The sequence below is a fragment of the Festucalex cinctus genome, chromosome 13 (genome assembly GCF_051991245.1).
Source record: "Festucalex cinctus isolate MCC-2025b chromosome 13, RoL_Fcin_1.0, whole genome shotgun sequence".
NCBI lineage: Eukaryota > Metazoa > Chordata > Actinopteri > Syngnathiformes > Syngnathidae > Festucalex > Festucalex cinctus.
This window is the reverse complement of record NC_135423.1, coordinates 17,924,458-17,952,100: the sequence shown is the minus strand read 5'-3', so window position 1 is coordinate 17,952,100 and position 27,643 is coordinate 17,924,458. Positions and strand designations below refer to the sequence as shown.

The 27,643-nt window shown below is 39.7% G+C and overlaps 1 protein-coding gene across 9 annotated transcripts in view; it reads left to right on the top strand.

Moving 5' to 3' along the window:
* Positions 1-27,643, top strand: part of gria4a (glutamate receptor, ionotropic, AMPA 4a) — a 124,518-nt gene that overhangs the window by 33,913 nt on the left and 62,962 nt on the right. For all 9 annotated transcript variants that reach the window (XR_013288056.1, XM_077542059.1, XM_077542058.1 and 6 more), the window contains exons 3-5: positions 14,623-14,862; positions 22,905-22,957; positions 23,146-23,277. Coding sequence is in view for 8 of the 9 variants with exons in the window: in XM_077542059.1 (XP_077398185.1) it covers positions 14,623-14,862; positions 22,905-22,957; positions 23,146-23,277 (425 nt within the window). In the remaining variant the exon portion in view is untranslated. The remainder of the gene's footprint in view (positions 1-14,622; positions 14,863-22,904; positions 22,958-23,145; positions 23,278-27,643) is intronic.

The following is a 27,643-nucleotide window of genomic DNA, read 5'->3' as shown; positions in this document are numbered from 1 at the left end:
GAGAAGAGAGCGCTTGTCAAACTCTGAGATCAGCAACTAACTCACATGTATGATAGTTGTGTAAATGCTGCTTGCAGCTATTCCTTTTCTAAACTAAAAATGTACCCAATATTGGACTGTGAGATGATTGACAGAAAGCAATTCCATGCCTATAATGTCTCAAGTCAAATCAAGTCGAGTTTATTTCTATAGCCCATACTTATCTTATTTAGTGCTGTCAACCAATTACAATTTTTAACTAATTTATTGCACAATTTTTCATAATTAATCGTGATTAATCATGATTAATGACATTTTTCTAATTCTGTTTCTACTTTTTTTCTTTAAAGCTTGTAACAGCTATTTTCTAGAGTCTAGAGTAAAATCTTGGAATTATTGTAAAATCATCAAGAAAAAATTGGGGCTGGGCAATATGGCCAAAAAATAAAATCTCAATTTTTTTTCCGTCATTCAGGACGATTACGATTTTAATTGATTTTAATCTAATGAACCCAACAAACATTTATTTAAAGGTTTCATTTATTCAAAAACAATTCCTGTGCAAAATGTTCAGACAACAATAATGTATACAGATTCTAACATAAATTTCAAATTCATGGTTTGTGCTTAAATGCCACAATGATGTAGTTGGTAGCTAATGGAAACATGTCTTGGAAATCACCTATCCAGCATTCTGCCACTTGTGCAAAATTACAACTCACTACAATATTTTGGATGTAACAGAACATAAAAAAAAACAGATTTAAAAATCCAGAAGACACAACTCAATTACACAATTTAGCAAATTTCCAACAATTTGATTTTTAAAATGAGGATGTATCGAATTAATTTGATTTATTGCCCAGCCCTAGTAGATTTTTATTTAATTCTTCTTCTTACCAATTTTTAACTATTTGGGGTTGACTTCTCCAAACGATCCTGTTAAGGGCACTGCTTTTATCTACTGCTTTGACAGTATTTGCATGTCCCGGCCTTCTTTCTGTCTCTATTAAAATAGAACAAGGGCAGAGATCTTTTACTTATCTCTGATATATTCAGAGAATAACAAATTACGAACATATACTCAGAACCTTGTCACTGAATGATATTTGGAGTCTGCTCAAGGACACTTCAACCCAAGAACACAAGCCTTGGTGATCAAGCCACCACTTGTGCATTCATGAACCAACAGCTCCTACCTCACAGAAGTCACAGCTGCCTCTGTCTTCTGTTAACCAGAATCAAATTTGTGGGGAACCAATCAAAACATGTCAAATTAAATCAAATTGTATAGAAAGGCAAGTGCAGAGTTACCAGGCCAAAAGATACAACACGGTGTGCTGGAGAGAACAATAAGACAAGTGGAAAAATAAGGAATTAACAAATGAGTGGAGGAGTGAGACCGCAGGTGAAATGAGTCTGTTAAATTACTCGCTTTTTTTATCAGCGCATTCAATCACTGTGGATCTACTAACAGTTTGTAAGTGTGTGTCATACATGTAATACGATCAGGAAATTGCATTTAAATATACTCTTGTCCATTGGTTCGAAGATGCAAAGACACACAACCCGCACACACAGTCAAGAATTACGTTTTAATGTATAGATACATGCGCTCTCATAACGTCCAAGTTTTGATGAAACATGACTGTTTTACGCAGGAAGTGGAAGCAGCCACCCAGTCTCTCTGATTTACGTCTTTGATTTTCAGTGAGCCGGGTGTGATCAACGGAGCTATTTTGTTTTCCCATGAAAGGGGCACCAGCTGCACCAGCACCTCTGGCAACGGACACTCGTCCAAGCCCTCTCTGCTGCATTCAAATGTGAAATTAGTTGAAAAGCGGCCAAATTTGCAGGGCTCCTGTTTGCTTGTTTGTCACACATACAGGAACTGATACATATTGTATAGTCTCTATATGAAATTAGCATCAAAGCCCTAATTTGCTTTCACATTATGCTCACGCCATGGATGATTATTAAGCGCCTACTTCAAAAATGCCGACAGATAAATGAGGACGCTACAGGAAAGAGAAAAAAAAAGAGGCTTAATGGCCCTGAGGCGGTCAGGCAATGTGCAGTTGACAAGATGAGCACACTTCAAGGTTTATGCAAGATGACAAAACTGCTAGCTAAATGAAAAGGCATGCCACAGGAGAGGCTCGCTTGCCAAGTCTACCAAGTCAGTGTGAAAATGTGATTGGCCCTTTGGAGGAAGACCACATCAGACTACCTACATACTGTATGAGTCTAGTGGGCACCCTGCGCTCCTTGCTCCCCATCTACCTGTCTGCGGTGATGAATGGTTTCGATATCAGCGGGGCATGTGTGTGTGATGAATGACTGCTCATACAGGAAAGGCCCGTTAGATCTGAGCTACTGTTCGTAGCGCTTAAAGTTGACCGGGTTACACGGGTAAAAGCTTATGTGTCACATTAGGCTTCCTATTCACCGTTTCACACTTGGATCTTGAAACACTTTTCCCAACTGGTAATAATGAAAAATGAGGGGTGTCAAAATTAGTGTTTGCGTTAAAGTTCTTTTAACACCAATATATTTTTTTTAGATTAGGTTAAAGATTATATAACTCTTAATATGAAAAGAAAAATACACTGAGCTGTCGCCATTGTCTTACAAATGCAATTATGCCATCTAGTTACAGAAAAATGATTTCAACACGTCAATATCACGCTGGTGTTTTTTTATTTATTTATTTTTTTTACCATACGGTACATCTTTTTATTTTTAATGCAATTGTATGAATTATTATGAAATTCCAATGACAAAAAGATGCAGCCATATTTCTATTAAACATTTTTTCCCACTTTTATGTTAACAAGAGTATGAAAACTTTGGAAAACATTTTTTGTACATTTTACTGTACATTTAAAACCGCTATAATAATATTATTAATTATGATATAATAATGGAAGTAATGTGATTAATTACAATTTAAAAAATAATAATCACCTGACATCCCAAATAAAAATAAAACATTCCAGACTCAAACTAACGTTTTAACAACAGTGGTTATATAAGTGTGAAAATGACATAATTGGAACATGTAAAAACAAAACACCACAGACATTCATGCCATGTTTTTAGTAGCGCTGTGAAACAATTACATGTTTAATCAGATGAACCACATCTTAGAATTTTGATTAATCACGATTAATCACAATTAAAAAGGCTTTTTATCGACATTTTTTATCTGCAAAATTTGAAGAGCACGTTATATGTTAATTCTTTCGACATTTAATATTATGAGGACATCTTCAACATTTTTTGATCCACTGCCTACACTCATCCTCCTCTTTTTCTAATCAGTTAATTACTTGCATAATTTAAATGAAAAAAAATGAGCCCAGTAGTTTGACATGAAGAAATATTCTGAATATGATACGCAAACATTTATTAAATGATTTACTTTAATGCATGTAGTTATGTTTATGGTTCAAACACAACCTGTGCTTCCTTTAACGTAAACATCCGCCTTCAAGATAAAGTATAATCTGTGAGGTCAAAATTTGTAATGCGATTAATCTGTACTATAATACATGATTAATGTGATAATCTATGAGTTAACACTTTAACTTTGACAACTTTATATGAAGGTCTTCACCACGTTACGCAGTTATTATGTCCCTGATGATGATTATGATGATGATGATGATGATGTAGTATTATTTAGTAGTTTGTCTAGTGACCTAGTCACTCTTATTTTGCAATTACTATGTTCATTATGATGATAACATTGTCAGTTGTATTAGTCTCTCTTAGTGTGTCTAGTCACTTATTTTATCCATAATCAACATTTGTCATACAGAATTCTGCATTGTCCTAGCGAGAGTTACTGAATGACACGTTTGTCAGTATGTCAACGATCCTTAGCTGAAGTTTTCTCTAAGCATGTTGAGGTTTCCTATACCTCCTCTTCCATGCTAACTTTCTTCCATGGTTCTTCCATGTGTTCAAGGTTGTGTCCATTAATCAAGGTTTCTCCGTCAAGTGTTTTGTTGAGGCCATCTGAATCCAGCCCCTATCTCTCTTCTTACTTTGTATTTTTATATCTCAGTTTCCTAACTCCCATGTCTTGTCTGCATTTGGATCCAAAATCCGCAAGTCACGTGACAGTCCCCATGTGTTAAAACAGTCACGCAGGTATCACAGCTGTTTTGCCACAAGGTTCTTTACAAGATTTAGAACATACCTCAGTGAACATAAGTCCTTGGGATACTTTATATTTATTACCTTGAAAAAAGAGACAACGCCTGTATAATTCAGTGGGCATAATGCTGGTTGAAAATGTTTATCAGAATCTGATTATGTGGACAAGTATGAAAAATACACAATTTTGTCTTCATAGTCACAACCCATCCGAGAAACACAAAAAAATAACAATGATAATGGAAACTGAACAGCCAGCATGGCGGTTTGCGAATTAGCACCCTGAGTTTATTGAGTTTCACACATGCAGGATAAACACATTGATACTTTGCTCAGTAAATGGTAAATGGCAAGGTTGTAAACACTGACACAACAAAGGATGGAAAGTCATTAAATAGATGAGCGAAACACCACAATGTGTAAAGAAGTAAATAATTCCAATTCTGTAATACACTATAAAGTCCAGAGATTTTAATAAGACTATTTGGCTATAGGCATTTAAATAATAACTGAATCATGAAATTTTAAAACAGGATTTTAGTGTCAGATCTAGGCATATATAACACTATGAACTGTTTTTTCATAAATGATTAATATTTATAAGAGAGAAAAGGACAACTTCCAATCAAGAGCCCTTTTCTTGTTTGCATGGTTTTCTTGTTATTCTTAATCCACATTCATTGCTGTCTAATGATGAGAACTCCCACCAAGTAACTTGTGAAAGCTAAGGATAGCATCACTGATGTGCCATGCTTTACAGCATGACACCGCCAGATATTAAAAGTGGAAGAATGGATTTTTGCGAAAGGTCAGTTTCAAAGTCTACCATTTGCCATTTGTTATGTCCAAAGACAACCATATATTCTGTACCTCTCATCCTGTTTGGAACATACTTTTCCAAAAAATGGACAGGTTGCCTATTGAAGAAGCATTTGTCAAAATAAAGATCACAGCAAAGGGCAATTCTGAGCCACGTGACTGTAGCCATGTCTTGGATTACTAGAGGGAAACTGGACACCATACAAATTGTACACGGAAAGTATTTCTGTACACCAGAGGGACTTTCTCCCATCTGGTTAATTTGCATGCTTGCCATGACTACTCAGAATAAAAATGCCGCTGCAACAAGACATTGTACTGTCCCAAGCGTCATTTCCTTCAATCATTACAGTTCAGTTTGGTAAGACAAATCATTTTTTTTTTTTTTTTTGTATTTTCCAACTGGGTACCTAAAAGTGATTGTCACTCATTGGGTCTTTTGTATTCTTCTACTAACAAGACACATCAGCACATCACTCACACAACACTTATTTATTGAATTAATTGGCGGTCTATAATTTTCATGCTGGACATGTGCAAACGTTTGGCGGTCGAACAATTTTTCAAAGAAAATATGCTCCAAAAGTTGAAGTAGAATTCAGAACCTGGGTATAACAAAAGAAAAAAAATGGTAACAGCTATATCCCTGAGAGGTCAAGAAGCTAAAGAGGAAAATCCACAATATAACTATCATGGTCAAATAATATTTTATAATTACCAAAAGAGGTACTCCAAAGTATTTAGGCTAACATTTATTTACTCGAACATCAGTTTAATTAAATTCAAATTAATTAACTTTGCAAACTAAAATATTACTTAAAACCAGGAAAGTATTTCTAAGTTGTGTCTATACCAAAACAATTTGAAGGTCAAGCAACCTGTGGTAACAGATCGTGTTCAGGTTCTGAGGGTCCAATAGAGCTGCTTAGTATTTTAATGAGAAACTATTGGAATAACCATGCCCTTTCCTATTTTTAACTGTCCCTAGGACCACATTGGGGAAATGGCCATATGTCAGCAACTATTAGCATATTCACTAACTGCGACAACACTTAAGACTATAAAGATAGCTGCCCTCATCTTCGGTACCAAGGCCTCATTTTCCCCGATCAGTACTTTTATTCTTAGACTGTGTGTTCCATGCTGCCGGGGGGAGCACGCCTGCAGACGAAGGTGGCAGGGAAGGGAGCTTGCAGGAACAGGTGCAGGGGAGTGGAAAGATATAATCAAAATGAATAAAGAAGTGAACTGTGGCAGTTTTACCCAAGAGCTTTTTCTCCAGCCGTCTCTCACCTCGCTGACCTCACATTCAGCCGTGCATTTGGACACACGGCCCAAACTAAAGAACAATTTAAAGTGGCCTTTGTGACAACAGTTCTGCAGGTGTATGATTACTTGTTCAGAATCGAAGGACTATTCACCTATGAATTTAGTCCTGTAATTCAGTGGTTTACATCTTTTTTTCTTTTTCTTTTTTTTGATCATGATCATTCACAACTTTAGATTATTTTCAAATTTCCCATTTTAAAGCAATGGTAAACTAAAGTAGCCTAACTCAACTCAACTCAACTTTATTTATAAAGCGCTTTAAGAACAGGCGTTGCTGTATACAAAGTGCTGTTTGTGAAAATATCCTCACAGATGGTCACCGTATGTCACAATTTTCAATCATATAGTCACCTAGCCCTACTTATTTTGTCCTTCGGTAATTGAGGGGTTGGAGGGTTGTGTAGTAGTACTTTTTTCCTCGCCACAGTCGAGACATTTATTAATTTGCCAACCATTTTGCTATGCAAAGTTGGATACACTGCGCTGTAATGCGATTCCAGCCAAAGTGTACACAATGACTCAAGCACTTAATAATTCCTGTTAAACGTGCTAGCTAGCACGTTAGGTTAGCATAGCACTTAGCATTGGCATGGAGCTGAGTCTCTGTGATGAATAGAGAAGAGGAGTGCCTGCTCTGACAGAAAAAAAAAAAAGTTTGAACTTCACTAGTCAGTCTGATGCCCGTTTTTTTTTTTTTTTTTTTTTTTTTTTTTTTTTTTTTTTTTACTTTGGCTGTTAAATGTTAACTTGGTTGACACGTCAACGTATGTAAACAAAAGACTCAACAGATACACTAACTTCCTTGCTCACCATCTCCACTCTGGTGGCTCACAGACTGCAATAATATTGTCCGACTTGTTTTTTTTCACCACACTGTGTGACACACTCAGAGAAGCAACTCCACAACATGAGTAGCCGGCCTCGACCGCCGACTGATGAGTTGCTAAATCACTTGAACGCAAGCAACTCGAGTCTAGACCGTCTCAGTGGCTAATTCTCGGTTTTGCTATAAAATGTATTTTAATAATGCATAAAATGCTAATTTTTCCTCCAAACTGCATTTAATGCGATACAGCGGCCAGGGACGTGTGGTGACTAGTATTCATGGGGGGTTGGATGCATAGCGCATAACCTGTGCAGGAAAAGCCTGGCGGTTCGCCAGGCTAATAAAACACTGGGGGAAATCCTATTCAATCAATATGAGCTTTTAGTCATGACGATCAGAAAATCCACAAATATACAAACACAGTTCCTCCTATGTGCGATTTACTCTGTAACTGGAGTGATTCCAACCTCACAAGATCTTTTGACCTTGTAAGTCGTGATTCTGTGCCAACGACATGCCCGTTTTGTCTTTCCCCCTAAATACTCCTTTCCCACTGTCAGACCTCCTTTACAGAAATGTCTTTACAAGTAGGGCCCCTGTGTTTGTGTGTAGCAAAGTCTTTTGGGAAAAATAGGGAGGTGAGGCAGACCATACACAATGCTGGACGACCTAAAATAAACTCCTTATAAAACACATAATAAACTCTCACTCTCAATTTATGAAGACATTGCTTCTCACTGACCATGTAACTTTCTATTTGAGAACATTAGATATGAAATCCATAAGGTGGCTGAACTTCCCTGCCTCCTTATTGATTTTCCCAGTTTTACTGTATATTCTCTGCATAGTGCCACTTATGTACACTTGTATAAGTTATTATGGTGTCATTAAATGTGCATTGGGGTAGTTGATCCTTTGTGACTTCAACTATTTCAAATCTGTTCAGGGTGTTAAGATACTCATACAGAACACACCTTGGTCTACTTGGGTGTTGTAAAGGTGGGTCAGTGTTAGAATGTGGTTCTGGGGTGATGATGATTACAAGAGCCCATGACTGACAGGAGACCGAGAAAATTATTTCAAAACCTTGGTAGTACCCCCACTTCTCATAGTGTATTGTTATGGACAGCAGACCTCTGTAAAATTCATCCATCATTCCAACTATCAACTGACTGCTTTTCCTCTTCAGGGTTCCACTGTGCTTTTGAGCCTCGCTGACATCTGGTATAATGAAGAAAACACCCAGGATTGGTCACCACCATTCAATCACAGTGCATGCACATTACCTAGGAAGAGATAGCCATTCACATTCACTCTGTCACTGATTCAGAAGTGATCCCAAATCAAGAGAGTGAACCACTAGAAAGACACAGTCATTGCTCCCCAAGCACTATACAACTAACAACTACGCCAATAAAATCTCAGAGGTGGAAAGCTCACAATTCTTCCTCATTAAATGCTAAATAAAATAATGCTAGCAAGAAAGTCAGGCCGGCAAGAGGTAGTGGATTAATTCCGAAAATGTCCAAGGCCAACTTTATGGCAACACACTCTGAAAATAATACTGTCAGAGATGGAAGTGTGTGGGAGCTGAGTGCCAGATGCTTTAGCATAATAATTTTAAGCTTCTGTTGCATCACCAGAGGACTCTGACCTTGCACGATGTGCACCATATCACTCTTAATTTCAATGCTAATCACAATCTGCAGTTGGAGATTACACTACTGCCATTTTAACTTTTACTACATTCATACGGTAATTGTATTTCCCCTGCGGTTGGCTGGCACCTCGTCCACAAGTCTGCCCAAAGTCAGATGGAATAGGCTCCTGTTACACGTGACTCTAGTTTACTGATAGTGACTGTAGATTAGAATGTGCAGGAATGAAGGGGAAAAAAATGTGTTTTCAACTGGATTGTATCAACAGCAGTGGCGTATTTAAAACTAGAGTTGTTCCGATGCCGCTTTTTGGCCCCCGATACCGATACCGATACCCAGCTTTGCAGTATCGGCCAATACTGATACCATACCGATACCTAAGGTTTTGTTTTTTTTCCCTCAACATGAAAAAGCTGTCCTGCTATTGGTTCAGAGCATTCAAGGGCCAATAGGATATCTTAGATCGGCATGCAGTGAACATGTCGCATACCAGTGAATGTCGTGCACCAGCAAGATGCTGCATCCAAAATCCTATATTAGCGTTGGAATTAATGATATCGGCATGTTACTTGTGAGTAGTCACCGATACCGATACCACTGTTTTAATGCAGTATCGGCACCTCTGCCGATACCAGTATCGGTATCGGAACAACACTATTTAAAACCAAACATCAATGTTCTGAGGGGGAGTTGGTTATTATGCATTCAAACTGTTTAAAAAGGTAGATCTGTGTGACCAATTTCTAACATCTAACATTTTCAGACATAAACTGATTTTATTATACCTCCAGGCAGCACAGTGACTGAGCGATTAGCATGTGTGCTTTACAGTTGAGTATATGTTTTGTCCGGCCTTCTCTTCCATTCCAAAAACATGCATTTTAGGTTTATTGACGACACCTTATTGTCCAAAAGTGTGAATGTGATTGTGAATCTTTGCCTGTCTCTACAGTATGTGCCCTGCAATTGATTGGCGACCAGTCCTAGGTGTGCCCCACCTCTCACCAAAAGTCAGCTGTCAGGCTGCAGTTCAACCGCAACCCTAATGAGGACAAGCTCTATAGGAAAAGCATTGCAGTCATCTGCTGCACATGAAACATAATGTACCAGACACTGCTTTATAGTTTACGTTGGGCAGTAAATTTTTTATCCTGTGGGTTTGCAGATGACTATCAGTACACAATTTGTCTGTTGCGACACTGTAGGAGCGGGTACAGTAAATAATTATGAGGTTTATTTATGAGTGTGTTAAACAAAATGCAATTATTCACCTGAAAAAATAAATCCTGAGCTGTTAAAACATGGCTTCCTGAATAAACAAAAAGGGGAATGCTCTGCAGAGCAACAGCTGCAGAAACAGAGATAGCTGCAAAGTACATTTCAAGGCTCACTATACTGTATAGTCCATGGAATAGAGACTTGCTGTATACAATGAGAAAGACAAATGACGGTGCAAAGTCATTAGGAAGCAGGCAAAGAAACAGCAATGAAAAAATTAGACAAATGCTAATCTTGAGAGAACCAGTGAGGTCCCAGGAGAGCTATTGTGACCGACGTTTCGGCTGTGGTGCTGATGCACCACCTAAGGTCATTAAAGCTTATGAGGCAGTTTCGGTGCATGTTTTATTGCAACGAGGCCCCTGTCTGGCACAATGCAGCCTTACGCTGGTTTAGAGGCTTGTGCTGCAAGCAAGACAATGCAGATTTGTATCAGAGGGCAGAACATGAGGGAAAGTAAGGGACTGCAGCCAGGTGATGTCATACTGAGATTTCAATACATTTCAGGTAGGTGTGCTGATTAAAATGCTGTCTCTAATTCCGTGCATATTGGGTTTAAAGAAAATGTTTTGCATCGAGGCAAACATCATTTCCTTCTGCTTGAATTAATAGAAACCTGCGAGGAATGTGGAAAAATAGAATACAAAACTCCATCTAGGCCAGTAGCGTTCGTAAAATTTCCATAAAATGTCATAATCTGGCTTGGGAGCAGTTTTCACAGAGACTCACTTTTATTTGGTTCAAATGCTTTCACACACACACAAATCAAAATTCATCTAAGAGCAAGGAAATGTCATTTTCTTCAACAAAGCTGTCAAAGAAATGCAATTGTATGCGGATCCTGGTTTGCCCACAGAGAGTGTGAGGACATCAACTCTTTCCGCTAAGAAGCAACTTTTATCAGCCAAAAGCCTTCAAAAATGAATGGCAGTTATTTTCCTTGCAAGTTTTTGTCAAATATGAAGATGCTCATGACCAGAATGTCTGCTGGCTCTCTGCTCGCAGATAGCCGCTATCGGCTTTGAAGGTAGCTTTCATGAGAGAAAAAAAAAAAAAAAAACTATCTGAGTACAATATCCACATGTTCAGACATGAGGGCACCAGGCCATTCTGGCCCAGGGGTCTCAAAGTCTGGTCCCCCTATACAGCCTATTTTCCATGTCTCCCACCTCCAAAGCACCAAAAAATAATCAGGATCGTTATCAGGCTTCTGCAGAGCTTGCTGATGAGATGATCATTTGATTCAGGTCTGTTGGAGGAGGGAAACATGGAAAATGGGATGGATATGGGCTCTCGAGCACCTGACTTGGAGACTCCTGTTGGAGACTCCTGGCCATTTGCAGCCCACCATCAACCTTGTGGAATGTACTAAAACTTAAGATTGACATGGCCATCAAGGCTATTAAAAAAAAAAAAAATGGTGGGGGGCACAGTTAAAAGTAAACAAACACTTATGTAAAAACAAATAAATTCACAGCTAAAATAGGATCAAAATTTCTCTTTATGAACCTCATGGACTGGCACAAAAAAATCTACCTGGCATTTTGACTTAGGCCTGCGCTGGCTCAGCCTGACCCGACTCGTGACCATCCCTGGCCAACCCAAAGCTCTGCACACTGACTGACTGCTTTAGTTTGCTGTATATTGTAAATGGAATATTGAGCTGTTCCCTCTAAATTGTGGGCGGGTCTCTTGGGGTTAAATGAAGCCTCAAAAGATCCCAGCCCACCGGGCATCTGCCCTATATGCCAGATGGCTGGTTCAGCCCTGCAGTGTGAAGAACAAATATAACTCAGTTTCACCAATGAAAATGGTTTCCTCCACTTTCTGCTTAGTTCCGAGGTCCAATTTGTGAACATATCACCTAAAATTGTTCTTGTTTTGGTTCTGTAGGTGGCGATCCAGCCGCAGCTCAGTGTTTAATATGTTAAAGAATAAAAAATCAAAATGGTCTTGAATCTTTCTGATTTTCTGTTGGCAGCCCTTGGAGGGAATAGTTCGGACAAACCTGGTGTAGGTTGAAAAAAATCCAGCCACACAGGAATAATTGATGCCGACTGGGGGACCATTACATGAGACCAGGTTAAACTCAAAGCAACAAAAGTGTTTCGTTGTGACCTTTTGCTTATATCTTGTAAAAAATAAATAAATAAATAAAAATGCACTGTTAAACAAGAGTAGATGACCTACAGTTGGTGTGAATATGACTGTGACTGAACCGGTATACAACATTGTCTGTTATTAAAATTGTTTGGCAATAAGTACATTATACAAAAAAAAAAAAAAGATTTTTAGAAAATATATATTTTTGAATACATATCGTCCTGTTCTTGATTTAGAGGACGGCATGACTCATCTTGTATTAAATAACTCAGCTCAGGAACATTTTATGCAAGTTCTCTAAATCGACAGACATTTAGCTCGTGTCATAATCAAAGACTAAATCCCCGTCTTATCGCCTGCTGGGTGCAGAGGTCTCAGCTTTGTCTAATTGCCACAAGGCGACGCGTCAAAGCCGCATGTCCCTCACTGTTTACCCCCACTGAGGCTTAGAGCTGATAATGGAATTACTCTGAGTCCCAGGAGGAGGGAGCGAAGGAGGGAACCAAAGGCGAGTAAAGCGGAGGCGAGCGTGGAGAAACGTTCACGGTGCAAGCCGAGACAGACAGAGAGAGAGAGAGAGAGAGCGAGAGGATGGATGGAGCATCTGACAGATGTGAGAAGAAAAGAAAGATGAAGTGCCCAGTGATAGCCGCTTGTTGCCAAAAGCAAAGTCTGCAGACTCACTGTTTACTCCAAAGTGATGTATCATAAGGTGGAGAGTGACTTATGATGCTGGATGCAGCTCCATTTCAAAACTCTGACCATAAAACATGAGCACAAGAAACACCTTTTGTGACTTTAGCCAGTAAATGCTGGAAAAATGAAGGTTTGTTTGTGTGTTTCTTTTTAGTTGCATAGCCACAATGTGCAAAGTCTTTCAACAACTTTCATTTCAAAGTGAACTCGCAGTTTTTGATGGTGGTGGTAGTGCGTGTGTTTGTGTGTATAACTTTCAAGGAAAAGAAGCTATAAACTTGGTGGGTTATTTGACTGTAAATTAGAAAAAAAAATATTAAAAGCACTAGCTGCTCCTTTAATGGCCAGTAATTTCTGCCAGTTAGATATTTATAAACACACATTTTAAATATATATACTGTATGCAAGACACTGGTCACATCACCAGATTTAGAAAAAAAAAAGCTGTTTATTTTCTTTTTAAATGATGCTTCACTTGTAAGGATCAGAGCCAAATCTACTAACCCCGGGTTTTCACCGAATGCGGTTGCGGTGCGGTTGCGGTGCGGTCCGGCGACGCAAGCAATTAGATTCCATTCATTCGAATGGTGCAGTTTACACCGCTTGCGGGTGCGTTGCGTGTCGACTGCGTCTCAGCTGCGGCGTGCCGCAGGCCTTCCGCAAGGATAGACCTATTTTCTATTTTTGCCGGACGCCGCAGCGGTAGGCCTCCGGCAAATGGCAAGCTAGCACAAAACACATCGAGCGGGACAGGAAGACCGACGCAGTTTCAAAATAAATTTCCGGTTACCTTACAGAATAAAACACTCGCCAGCTCCTATTTCGCAAGCTTTTCAGCAAAACGTGACGTGGGCGTCGCCGGGCCATGAGCTCATTCACGGTTTAGACGCCAGCGAACATGGACGAGGAGAGGTTTATATTGGAGGTGGAAAACCACAAAATAATATATGACACGGCACATCCTTTTTATAAGGACAACCAAAAAAAGGATGCTGCATGGAATCTCATAGCAGAAGAAGAAGAAAAGGTTAAATCAAAAGAAGTCCACCTCTCGTTGTGAAATGCCACATGATCGCGCGCGCGCGCGGTCCCGCGAGACACGTTGGGAAGTGGGCGGCGACGGAGCTGCCGGACCGCAGCTGTGCGGAGCCGGTGTGGATTGACAAAAAAATTGACCCGTCCGGAGCACGCAGTCAAGACGCACCGCACCGCAACCGCACCGCAACCGCATCCGGTGAAAACCCGGGGTAAGAATGCGCTGCGACCGCTAACAGAGATCAAAATTGCTCCACATCTACACCTGCAGCTTGCGCCTGTTAACATCCTATTCACTAAGGATATTGGTCTAATGATATCCCAGCGCAAACACGCCCAAAAAGTTTGAAAATTTGCACCTAATTTACCACACATGGCAGTAGATTTGCGCCAAGAGCACAGCAGTTGCGACAAAAATGACATCAGAAAATGAGGTTGGACTGAGGTCCAAAAGTGTTTTACTCATTTAGCGCCATTAAGATGTTGTGAGCGGAGAGGACGACAACGATGTCATTCATTTAATGTCCATGAAATACAAATTATTGGTGCAATCATTTTTTTTAAATAATTTTTGACATTGGCATACAATACGCATCTTCTGAAACGTCCTTAGTCCTAAGTGTGCTCGTTAAGTGTTTCTAATCAACTTTTCTTTCTTGTTTCATCCGCATCTCTCTCCATCATTTTCCATCACCGTTCTCCTCCTTCCACCATTTTCCACCCCCTACCTCGCAGTCTGTTCTCAGTATTCAAGGGGAGTCTTCACCATATTCGGCCTTTATGACAAACGCTCAGTCAACACGCTGACATCATTCTGTGGGGCCCTGCACATCAGCCTGGTGACACCCAGCTTCCCCACCGAAGGAGAGGCCCAGTTTACCCTGCAGCTGCGGCCATCCATCAGAGGGGCTTTGCTGTCCCTATTGGACCACTACGACTGGAGCCGATTTGTCTTTCTGTACGATACAGACAGAGGTAAAAAGAGCACACAAAATGCATACAAATAACCTGGTGCCTTGAGATATGAGTTTAATTTGTTCAGTGACCACACTTGTAACTCAAAACACTTGGATTACAAATCAGCATTTTAGCATTGAAATGAATGGAAATTCCATTGATCATTTATGTTTTTCAGTAAAGACAACTAGCATAATGTTGTACTGCATACAAACATAGGGGTAATATTATAATGAAAAAGATCATAAAGAATCAAACAGTTTCTTCACCATGAATGCTAATTAATGCTGCAATCCAATGCATTGTGCTGCTCCTTCTGGTGTGCTTAAACAAAATTATAGTGTGATTAATCTGATTAAAAAATAATGGTTTGACAGCTCTGCGTTAAAACATAGTGCAAAATCTTTTTTTCAATGACTCTTTATTAACTGATGATTGTTGTTTATTTGGTGTTGTTTTGTGATTAAACAAAACAAAAACAAAACAACAATTAAGCAGAGTCACAAGAGAGGGCGTGACATTGTGAAAGTGACTATATTTTAGGTACTGATTAAGACGAAGTGTGACTAGTTTTTTTTTATACACTTTTGAAGCCATTTCAAGTTAAACTACACGTATGATTGCAAACAACAATTATATTTTAAACAGATTAAACTGACAATATTTTTTTTCCATGAATGATGATTCAGTTGTGTGCTGGTTTTGTTTGTAACATCAGAAAATAAGGACACATGCTGACCATTGTTTTCCAATGTAGTGCGATCAGGAGTATGACTAAGTTAAACAGTGGTTGTAAACAATTCATTCATGATCAAAATTTGATGATTGATAAATTGTTGATTAATCAACAATTTTGTCACCACTAGTACAAACTTTTTTTATTTTTTATTTTTATTTTTTTCTAAAAGAGCTCAGAATTGTTAATTCGGTAGTCTTACCGATTCAGCATCTTATCTTCATTGCTCTTTTTGTGTGTGTGTGTGTGTGTGTGTGTGCGTGTGTGTGGGTGTGTGTGTGTGTGTGTGTGTGGGTGTGTGTGTGTGTGTGTGTGTGTGTGGGTGTGTGTGCGTGTGTGTGTGCGTGCGTTTGCGTGTGTGCGTTTGCGTGCGTGCGCGTGCGTGCGTGTGCGTGCAAATACGTATAAATTTATACTCATTAATTCACCTAAAACCTTATAAATATCCCATTACCCTTCGCCTTAACCAGGTACTTCAGAATCTTGCCAGAGTCGTGAGGTTTAAATGGTCAGGAGACCAGAGAAAAGGTCAGAAAAAAATAAAGAGAAAAGAAAGATAAATCAAAGTGAAATCCAGCACCGACCAAACACTTCCTGCCTTCCCCATGATTACAAAATCAAAGTCTTACGCCAACCCCAGAAGCCTCTAAATTCCAGCAAATTTAGCGAGATCTCAAGAGACCAGAGGAAAAACTAAAGAGAGGAAGGAGGGAAGGATCGATAAGGCAGAGTGAGATCCATGGAAGCCAGTACATCCAATCCATCAAAGTGAAATCCAGCACCAACCAAACCCCTCCTGCGTGGTTACAAAACCAGAGTCTTATGCCAACCCCAGAAACCTCAAACTTCCAATAAATTGAGATCTCAAGTGACCAGAGGAAAAACTAAAGAGAGGAAGGAGGGAAGGATAGATAAAGCAAAGTGAGATCCACAGACACCAGCACCAACTGATTCAAGGGGCTGTGGGAGGGAGAGGGTACTTCTGTTGAGTTTCACCACTAGTACAAACTTATTGGGCCTCCAGTAGAGTTCTTGTTTAAACATTGCTATAAATACCACACCATGTGGCACATCTCTCTCAGAGTCAAAGGTTCTGGGTTCAAATCTCAGCTTGAACTTCTATATTTGTGTCCAGTGCAAGTTTGACACAGAGTGTGGTCTGACTGTATTAATAACAGAGGATTCCTTTATTTAGATATTTTCACCGACACATCTTGTTAGCAACTTTGAATTTCCGCCGTTGTGGGGGTGAACACAGATTTGCGGCCAATGGAAGCGACTTTTCTCATTCCCTTTAAATTTGGAACGGGGGAGGCGCGGTCTTTACATGGCAGAAGCAGAAACTGACTTGCTGGAGATCGAAAAGCCAAATTCCCAAACACGCTAGACGAGGCTTGCACTGGCATAAAATCAAGATGTGACCGTTTTTACGCTTAAATATAAATATGAACCCAGTGGTTGCATCGGAATCTACTTCAGTTTTTTCCCACATGCCATAAAAACACTATTATATCAAATACAATAGTGAAAAGACTTCAAAGAACATCAAAGCCAGTGGAATTCTATAATCTTTTGAATGGTATTGTACTTAAAATATTTTTTATTTTATTTTATTAATTCTCTTTTATCAAGTTTAATTAGTGCATGTTGTAAAGTTGAAAGAAGCATTTTGCGCTTTAGGTAGCAGTGACGGTTTGCATCTCAATATGGGAAATTTGAAGAACAGCCAGCGCAAAATGAAGTTTGAAGTGAAGACCTAACACATGGCAAATATGAGTTACAAAAAATAAATCTATCACTGTGATCATTTTGTGAAAACCAACATGCCATGTTTCTTTCGGGAGTAAATGTGATTTGGTTGTGACGGCCCATCCTGTTTAACATTGTTTTTAAAATGGACACAATATACCTGACTAAAACTCTCTGGGAGAGGTCATACCAGTTGTCACAGTGCACTGAAACGAGCCAGACACACTGAAATACAGCGTTGAAAGGAGTGTTGTCACTTATATGATGGCATGACTCCTTCTTGTGAATGCTCCAAGTCAGCCCTTAGAGATCATTCAAAAACTGCAAAATTGCATTGCTGAATGGATGATAGGTAGAAATCATTTTTGTCTTCAAAAATGTTTGCACAAGTTATCCCCATCACCTCCTGAGCTACGCTTGCAATCATCTCAGGTTTGATAAATCATATTTTGGGTGTCAAATTAAACTTTTTACATACAATATAGTCCTCATTTTATCCGTTTGGCAGAAACAGTCCTGGGAGCATCCTGCCAGTACATTAGATTCCAAATCAAATAAAAAAAATAAAAAAAATAAAATAAAAAAATAAATAAATAAAAAAATAAAATAAAATAAAAAAAAAAATAAAATAAAAAATAAATAAATAAAAAATAAAAATAAAAAATAAAAAAGATTCCAAATCATTTCTTTGTACATGCGCAAACCTTTAGTCATTCAGGCACATAGTGGTGACATAACCATAATGCAACCATTGGATAATGCACACTGGCAACACATTATTTTTCCCTCAAAGAACTCCTGAGCAATTCCAAAACACAGAGAGGAAATAAAGGTCAGACGTGATCCGCCGTCCCATGGTACAAAGCCGTGTTGAGTGTGCGCTTGTGTTTATGCGTGTCTGTTCCTCCCTTGGTCCAGGCTGTCTGAGTTTGTACCCTTGGTGATGAGAGATGAATGTGAAGAGAGAGGCGGAACACAAGAGTCAGTCAAGTTGGCTAGCCAGCCAGAAAGTGAGGAAGCATGAAGGACAGGTGTGAGATGAGAAGGGCAGGGGACAAACAAGTCGATGGGAAAGCGACGGCAGTTTGGAGGAAATGCAAGGAGGTGGGGCTGGGGGTGAATTCAGCGAGTGGAAGAAGGGATAGTAAGGAATAATATCACAACTTAACATCTGCTGATACCCAGTGGCATGTAGCAGAAGTGGGAGGAGACTGAAATGAGAGGGAAATGAAGGAGAAATGCAGCAAAGGACGAACGTTAAGACTTTTAGCCATGCTCACTTGGCCAAGGAAGGTTCCAACATTATAGGCTCCCATTAGGCTCTGTTGCTGGTAATGTGCTGGAAAATGGGCAGCGACACTGTATTCTGTTTTACACTTGACTACTGTGCTACACAGACCTATACACAGCATACAGTTCAATGTATATTATATATTCGGTACAGACAGTAGGTGTACACTTTGGAGTGTTCCTTAGGTGCACCTGCACAACCTAATGAGAGCTAATACATGGACTGCCTTTTTGAAGATAACTGAATACAACACAAGGCTCGAAATAAGCAGACCTCCACTTTTCTCCCCTGATGAAGTCCTTTGTTGTGTTGGTAGTGTGTTTTGTGAAGCATTTTCCTGTAAATTGCCAGACAAACTATTTTTTTAGACTTCAGAATTGATTCTGCTGTTGCCACCATGGGTTACATCATAAAGACTATATGGAACAGCGGTTCCAGGAGCAGCCATGTCAGCTCAAACCATGACAGTACCTCCACCACCCTTCACAGATGTGGTTGTGTGTTTTGGATCATAAACAGATCCTTTCTTTCTCCAGACTTTGGCCTTTCCTTCACTTTGGTCGCATCAGTCCATTAAACTTTGTTCCAAAACCTTTGTGGTTCATCTCTGTACTTCTTTGCAAAATCCAATCTGACCTTCTGATTCTTTTTTTTTTTGCTGATGAGGGGTTTGCAGCTTGTGGTTTGGCCTGTATATTTCTTCTCTCAAAGTTGTATTCTAACAGTGGATTATTGCTGCCCTGTGGAGGATAGCAGTGATGTCACTGACTGTTGTTGTCTTTGGGCGTTTCTTCACAGTTCTCACAAAGTTTCTGTCATTAACTGCTATACCCTTGGCCCACCTGTTCAATGTCTGTTGCTCAGTACACATGTAGTTTCTTTCTTTTTCAGGACATCTAAAATTGTTGTATTGGCTCTGCCTAATGTGTGTCCAGTAGCCTTGATGGATTTTCTCTCTTCTCTCAGCTTTAAAATGGTTTGATTTTCTCCCAGAGAGAGCGTTGTGGTCTTCATGTATTCTTAAAAGAAAATGTGGTTCTCACAGATAAACCCAAAGCCAAGCACTATCTAATGTTTGAGCAATCTATAATGCAATGCCTGGGCACCTAGAAACATCCATCATTCACATATTCCAATACGTTTGCTCAGCTGAAAATTAGGTTGGTTCAAATAAAACGTGATCTGAACTTTTGTCTCATATTCATCTGGACCTGTAACCCAATTGTCTTCACCTTCTGTTCCAATATTTTTGTTAATCTAGACTCATGCCACTTGTGATGTCATCATGCAAGTAAACAAACAATTCCTCAGAATCAAATTACTAGGATGTTCTCAAAAAGAACCAGTTTTCGATACCCATTCCAATATGCATATTGTGAACATTGTGGGGCCTATTCACTAAAGGTTTGCGTCGCCTTTGCACCGCGCTAACCGGCAAAAATGGAGCATTTAGGGAGCACCTAATTCACTAAACACGCGCAGATGGGGAAATCCGTCACTAAGTGCTCTGCCAAACAGATTGCGTCACGGTGCGCCGGTGTTATTTGCGCGTATGTAAATGAGGTAATTTGCATACATTTGACGCAAAATATGCCCACCCTACTGCAAATGAGACTCATTGATATGCAGCGTCTAATTTACTAACGCCGGCGCAAAATGCAACACCTCGTTTGCGTGACGCAAATAACATTTTTGGAAAGCATGTATTAACCTGACGCACCTCGATCTCCGGCAGTGCATGCCATTTGCCGCACGACATGTGCGGCTGATCACGCACAGAGGAGAGAAAGAGAGAGAGAAAAAGAGAGCGAGGGGGAAATATTTCCGTGTTAGTTTAAGACACATCGCGTAACCCGGGCTGATCGGCATTTTACGATCATTTTTAGGTGCCAGATGCATACTGTACGGCCACGCCAACCTCTGAAAATATATTTTTGAAACACGATTGCACCAATAATTTGTATTTTATGAATGAATGACGCCGTTGTCGTCCTCTCTGCTCTGTACAGCTTAATGGCGCTACAAACGTTTACTCTCGGTCCAACCTCGCTTTCTGATAATGTCATCTTTCTCGCAACTGTTACTATAACAACCATGTTCTTGGCCCAAATCCATTGCCATGTGTGGTAAATCAGGTGCAAATTTGTTCCAAGCTGTCAGTTTTGTGGGCGTGTTTGCGCCGGTATATGATTAGAGCAATATCCTTAGTGAATAGGTGGGTAAGTTGGCGCAGACTGCAGGTGCAGTTGTGGTGCAATGTTTCGCGCTATTACTGGACGCAGCGCATTCTTTGTGAATATGCCCCTATGTTTTAATCTGAACTCAACATGGATGCCACAGAACAAATGTCATGTCTCAAATTATGTGATTTCTTTGACCTTTACTGTATTTAAATTCAGAGCATTCCACATTGTGTTTACTGAAACACCAGAAACAAGAAACATCCATTGAAACAAAGTATTGACTCACAGTCTAATAGTGTTTGGCACATCATCATCTTCTGATGTACTTGATGTGTTGGTCAAGAGAGGATTGTTGTGACGGGATGCTACGGTAAGTGCTTTACCCTCTACCTTGGAAGACAAGACATTGGGGTATTGCTACGATAAATGAGATGGGCTGATGATTCGGCTGGATTTTAATGCACACCTGCAAGCACTTTGCTGATATTGCCAATGTAAGGGAAATCGGTCCAATTAATTATTAAATCAATAATTTTTAATTATTAAATTGATAATCAATTGGCTCATTAATTGAAGGAGACTCAAACTTAATATTTAAATTAAGTTGAGCTTGCCTGCGGAGCACCACATCTCTTTTTGATAATTTTATCAGGATAACAGATGAGAACCTCGTTGAATCAGTCATTAAAATGAAGGTTGTGCCCTTACTACAATTTTGTGAGTTCTTTGTTCAGCTTAGAGGTCACTATAAATTGATGAAACACACACACAGTAAACCAGGGGTTGAGTTTTGTGCACGTTTATTCTCTAACCTAGGTGGGATAATCTACTTAGAATTTAAAGAAGCAAAACTAACTACTATGATAGGAAATGAAATGAGAACTAAAATAATAAAAATAATCAAAGGAGAAGAAAAGAAGAAAAGAGAAACGGTCTTAACCAAGGTGATGGATTTCTTAAATCAACCCAACATGGGACCCACAATCAACCTAGTTTGCACCAATTTGTAATCTGGCGAAGGCCTGCAGTTGCACTTACAGATGGGGTTGATCTGAGAAGCAGAACCCTGGATGGAGACTTGCCAAGCCCGTTTGAAGATAGAATGGAGAAGGTTCAGTTCAGGAGAGGGAGAGAGAGGTCGTCCGGCTGGCCAACTGAGCGTCACGGGGTCAACCTGCTGGCTGGGAAGAGGCCCTCTTGGTTGAGGCCGCGGTGCTTGGGAAAAGCACCATCCGTTGAGCCTTTGCAGGGACTAAAAGCAGCGTGTTTCGCTGCGCCTGTCGCTACACGCGATGGCTTCTGTGCGTTGCCGTGTGCTGGAGGTTAAGCTAGCTGGGCTAGCCCTTTGTCTGGCAACCACACCGATGGAGACCCGGAAGCAGCGAAAAGAGAGGGAGCAGCAAGCAGGGAGCGTGCTTTTAAATTGGGAGGGCGGCGGCCTCCACACCAGGGGGTCCGGTGAGACCAAAGTGGAAAGTTGCCAGCTTAGAGAAGGTTTTGGTAGAGACTAATCAGATTGAATCTGGATCTTTGTTGAGATTCTAAGGTCAGAATTCAATCAATGCAACACGTACAATTGAATACCTCAAATGAAATGTTACCTAGCTTACACTGTTAAAACGTGCATACACATGAAAGTTTAGTGGAGAATCTGCCACTGCAATGGAACATTTTCATGACATTTCATGGAGTCAACATTTCACAAATGGCAAACAACATTTCATAATTCATTGTTCTGTTGCAAAATAAGAAAGTCAAGTTTCTAAGAAGGCTTTTACTGTTCTGATTTGTGTGTGTGTGCGTGTGCGCGTGACAGTCAGAACATGTATGGCTGTTTGTGGGGGATGTTCTTGTCCTCCCCACCCCCCACGGTGGCATGTCAAGGCCACAGGAGTGGAATTCCTTTGGAACTGAGGTTGCAAAAAGTTACAACCGGCCGATAATCGTTACACCAACATGCGCTCACTGTGTTGTAATTGTGATGAAATCAAACATTTTGTGAACACTGATGGGAATATGAAGCATTAACAAATTTTGTAAAAACGGCAAAATAGCAGCTGTTGTTCATGCTTCCATTTTCTCTCCTCCTTTTCTTGTCTAGGTTATGCGATTCTACAGGCAATCATGGAGAGAGCGGGCCAAAATGGCTGGCAGGTAAGTCGACGCACAAACACACACACAACTCTGGAAACGGCCCAAAATAAACACACATATGCAGCGTGTATACAAAGTGGTTTGCATGACCGCACAGTCATTTCCGCTTCTGTTATTTGTTTTGCAATTTTGTGATCAGATTACATGCCAGTTGTCTCCCGACTAATTTGTTTGAAATATTAACTCAGGTCAGCGCAATCTGTGTGGAGAGTTTCAACGAGGCAGGATATCGCCGACTTTTAGAAGACCTGGACCGACGCCAAGAGAGGAAGTTTGTCATTGACCTGGAGCCTGAGAGACTACAGAGCATGTTAGAACAGGTGCTGTCAATGTACTGCAATGTACTATTAACATAATGCAGAATAATGGTGTTCAATTCATTGCTTTGTACTACAACTATCAGGAATGTCTTTTTTTTTATTATTATTTTTCATTCATACAATCATCCATTTTCCACATTTCCATACCACTTATCGTCTTCTTCTGCTACAATTATTACAATTAATTTCGAAATACTAATGCCATTAATATGACTAATCCCCGTAGTTGCTTGTGCAATTGGTTCACAATGCTTCCTTGTAAAAGCTGAACACTCTCTCTCGCTTTCTCTTCTCTTGGGTCCTGGTTGAGGCCTCAGAGGGATTTATTTTTTTTATTTTTTGCCTCTGTCGCAAGTGCTTGCTGATGTGGTGTTCAGTTGGTCTCTTCATACATGAAGAGTGCCTTAAGTAACTACTGTTTTGATTTATATATAAATTTAAATGAATTAGGGTCACAGGTGAGCCACAGCTTATCACAGGTGACTTTGGCTGAGAGGCAGGGTACATTCTGGACTGGTCGCTAGCCAATCGGAATGCACATATATAACTCTATAGCTAAATTGCTTTGTGCTTAAAAAGACTTGTTATCCCCTTGGGAGGCAGGTCCGACACAAAAGCGAGTGGCCCCGTACTTCCTACTTCCTTTCCTCCGTGACCGGGCGGGGATCACATGACTATAGGGAATGCGCAAAAAGCGTTTCCGTTATACTTTTGTGGAATACTTCTATTTCGACACGTCTCAAAAACCACCTCATGAAAGCATAAAAATGTTTTTGTGATTTTTTTTTTTCGAAAATCCTGTGTTTCCATTACCAGCTTTCTTTGGCCCGACTTACCTTTTGCGCAAAACAGAGGGTAATGGAAACGCACCCATTGCTTTCTCTTTCAAGTGTTACTGACTGCATGTAAATGAAGTCAGTGTGCTTCTCCTGCCGTGTATTTAAATAAATTTAAAAAAACGACCACAATGGCGCAAAACATACTTTTTTTCCTCCAGTCTGCACCGACTTGCAAAAATACTAACAGCCAGAAACACGACTCTGCAGATTAGTCTGCAGATTGTGCACCAAAATAGAGTCCAGAGTCTTCAATTAACATAAGAAGCATGTTCTTGCGTATGTTATAATTCAGGGACTCCACCTTCTTCTCCCCTTTAAGAAAAACAAGCATGTTACTAATATGTATATTTACTAAATTGTCCATAGGTGTGAATGTCATTGTGAATTGCTGTTTGTCTGTACGTGTGTCCATGCAGGGTAACGGGCATACCTTATTGCAAAAGGAAATGTCAGGAAAAAAATATATATGCCGATGTTTCACAATTGAACCAAATCTAAAAGCCCTTAACACATAATTAAAAACTTTTACAACTTGCCAGCAAAGTAAGCTCACCAGAACATTATTAATTACAGGCATTAATGTAGGAATGGCACGTTTCCATTTTGATGTTTCCATTGCACCACTATTGTCTGCCAGCTAGTTGTCAGCTTCAGGCAACGTGTGGCAGCATGCCCTATTTGAATGAAACAAAACATTCATTTCCCCCATGATATTAATGGAGGAATATGAGCTCCAATAGCACATGAACGTCACAAGTTCATTTAGAGGGAGCACTGTCTGCCCCATCTGAACCGGTCAGGCCAGGCAAGTTAGATTACACCACTGGGGTTGGAGGTTGATCATATTAGAATTTGATGCTGAATGACCTTTCAAAATGAGTTCAACTCGGCTCCATGTTCACACTTTTGGCTTGTTTGTTTTTATTTTAGTAGTTATAATGCATGTGTGGTGGGCGAGGGTCAAGTTCTTGTCCTTGGCTTGTGAGGGATGACGTGGCACAAAAAGTTGGAAAACCAAAGCTGCAAATCCACAATACAGTGAGAACAATCTGAAACAGCGCTCTGACACATACGGAAGCGATGATCTGCCGATGTGGAGTAAACATTTTGGACTGGCAAATATATAATTTCAAACATTCTCACAGTACATTGAAACATACTCGTGAGTACATTCGAATATACTCGCAAATACGTTTGAAAATACAAGTACATTTCAACATACTTGCAGACTAAATGCGACAAACATATTATCATATTTTCCCATAATTCCATGGGGTATTGAATTTCGGAAGTCAAGACATAATAATACTCGGGGTGTCAGTTGGTTACAGTTTTTAATCCTAATTAATCGCATGATTTCAATAGGTAACTCCCGATTAATCCAAATTTGTATATCTGTTCTAAAAGTACAATAAAATGTACAGCTTTTTTTTTCTCAATTTACATACTCATGGTACTGTAAAAGTGGAAACGAATGTTAAACTAGTAGAAATATGGCTGCATCTTTTAGTCATTGATGCAGTCATTTCATAATACTGGTAATTCATAGAATTGAGTTAAAATTAAAATATGTACTGTACTGTAAAAAGTAAACGTGATATTCATTTGTGTTGGTCATTTTTCTGCCACTAGATGGCATAATTGCATTTGTAAGTCATAAGACGGAGACAGCTCAGTGCATTTTTCTTTTCATCTTAAGAGCTATCTAATCTTTAACATGACGTAACTTGTGAAATTCTGCACATTTTCAAAATGTTAAAATACAACGACACCAGTCTCCACAAATATATGCATTATTATTGTTATTATTATTATTATTATTATTTGTATTGCTAGATTTTGATGTGGACGTGTTTGCTGCGTTGAAACCGGAATTGTCCAAGTAAGGGACAGTCATTAATTGCGCGTTAAAAAAAAAAAAAATGTGGCGTTAAAGGAACTTTAATTAACACTTTAATTTTGACACCTCTAAATAATACATTGTAAAAGTTAGGAATAAATGTTTTTTACTTAATTTTCAAATGCATTGGTATGATGTGGGCAAAATACTTAAAAAGAAAAGTGTTTTCTTTCACTCGTACATGCTCAATACCCTGAGGCATTATGGGACAATGTGCTATGTTTGTAGAATTTAGCCTAAAATTATGTTTCAACGTATTTGCAAGCATGTTCAAATATTCACCAGTCAAAAACATTTACTGCACATTGACAGCTCCAGTCTTCCGTCCATGCTTCCATAGACACATGCATTCCCCATTAATGCAACTATCTAGGGGTCATGCCGCATAGCTATATGAATCGTGTTATAGGAAAATAAACGCATACGTACACATTAGCGTTGGAATGTGCACACCCATTGAACTACACACACGCACACTATACACAGACAGACTGCTTTTTAATTGGACTCTGTGGTGAGTGAACAGACAGACGGAGATACACACAAACACACATTAGTGTTTACAACAGACACAAACTCGTGTCACAATGGGCTCTACGGTGTCTGTGTTGGCTGGCGTCCCTGCTCGGAGACACACTTCTCTGTTCGTCAGGTCCTGCCAGCTGCACTCTGTGTCTGTGTGTGTGGATGATGATGAGAGGTTGAGAGGTTGGTGGAAATAACTATTTCTTAATACAAATGAATTGACCCTGTCATGGTATCAATGCATTATAATTAATGTTGTTTCGATACCGATACTGGTATCGGCAGAGGCCACGATACTGCATTAAAACAGTGGTATCAGTATCAGTGAGTACTAACAGGTAACGTGCCGATACCATTAATTCCAACACTAATATAGGACTTTGGATGCAGCATCTTGCTCGTGCACGACATTCACTGATATGTGAAATGTTCCCTGCATGGCATATCTAAGATATCCTATTGGTCCTTGAATGCTCTTAACCAATTGCAGGACAGCTTTTTCATGTTGAGACGAAAAAAAAAAAACTTAGGTATTGGTATCGGCCAATACTGCAAAGCTGGGTATCGGAATCGGAGGCCAAAAATGGTATTGGAACAACACTAATTATTATAATGACATAACATGCATAATTTTGAGCACAGTATCAGGTTTCCTCCTGTGCTATAGACATATGTATGTAATATATCACCTGTGTGCCCAGCTATTGGCTGACAACCAGTCCAGGGTGTACCCCGCCTACTGCCCAAAGCCAGCTGAGATAGGCTCCAGCACCCCCCGCGCCCCTTTGTGAGGAATAAGCGATCAAGAAAATGGATGGATGGCTGTAATATATCACACAAACAGCCAACTGCCATGTAGAAGTAGAACCAAATTACGACAATGGCCAACTAATCAAGATAATAAGTAGCTTCCTGCAGCTTTGATGCTTGGCCAAAATCTCTGTTGCTTCCCTCGGCTGAATTATCTGTTTCAAAGCATGAGCGTCCAGCTAAAACAGTATGTTAATTACATTATGTGGAATTGCAGTTTAGTTTTTAACCAAATGTCAACCACGGTGCTGGCATGCAGACTACATTGTAGTCAATCCACTTTTCAACACAA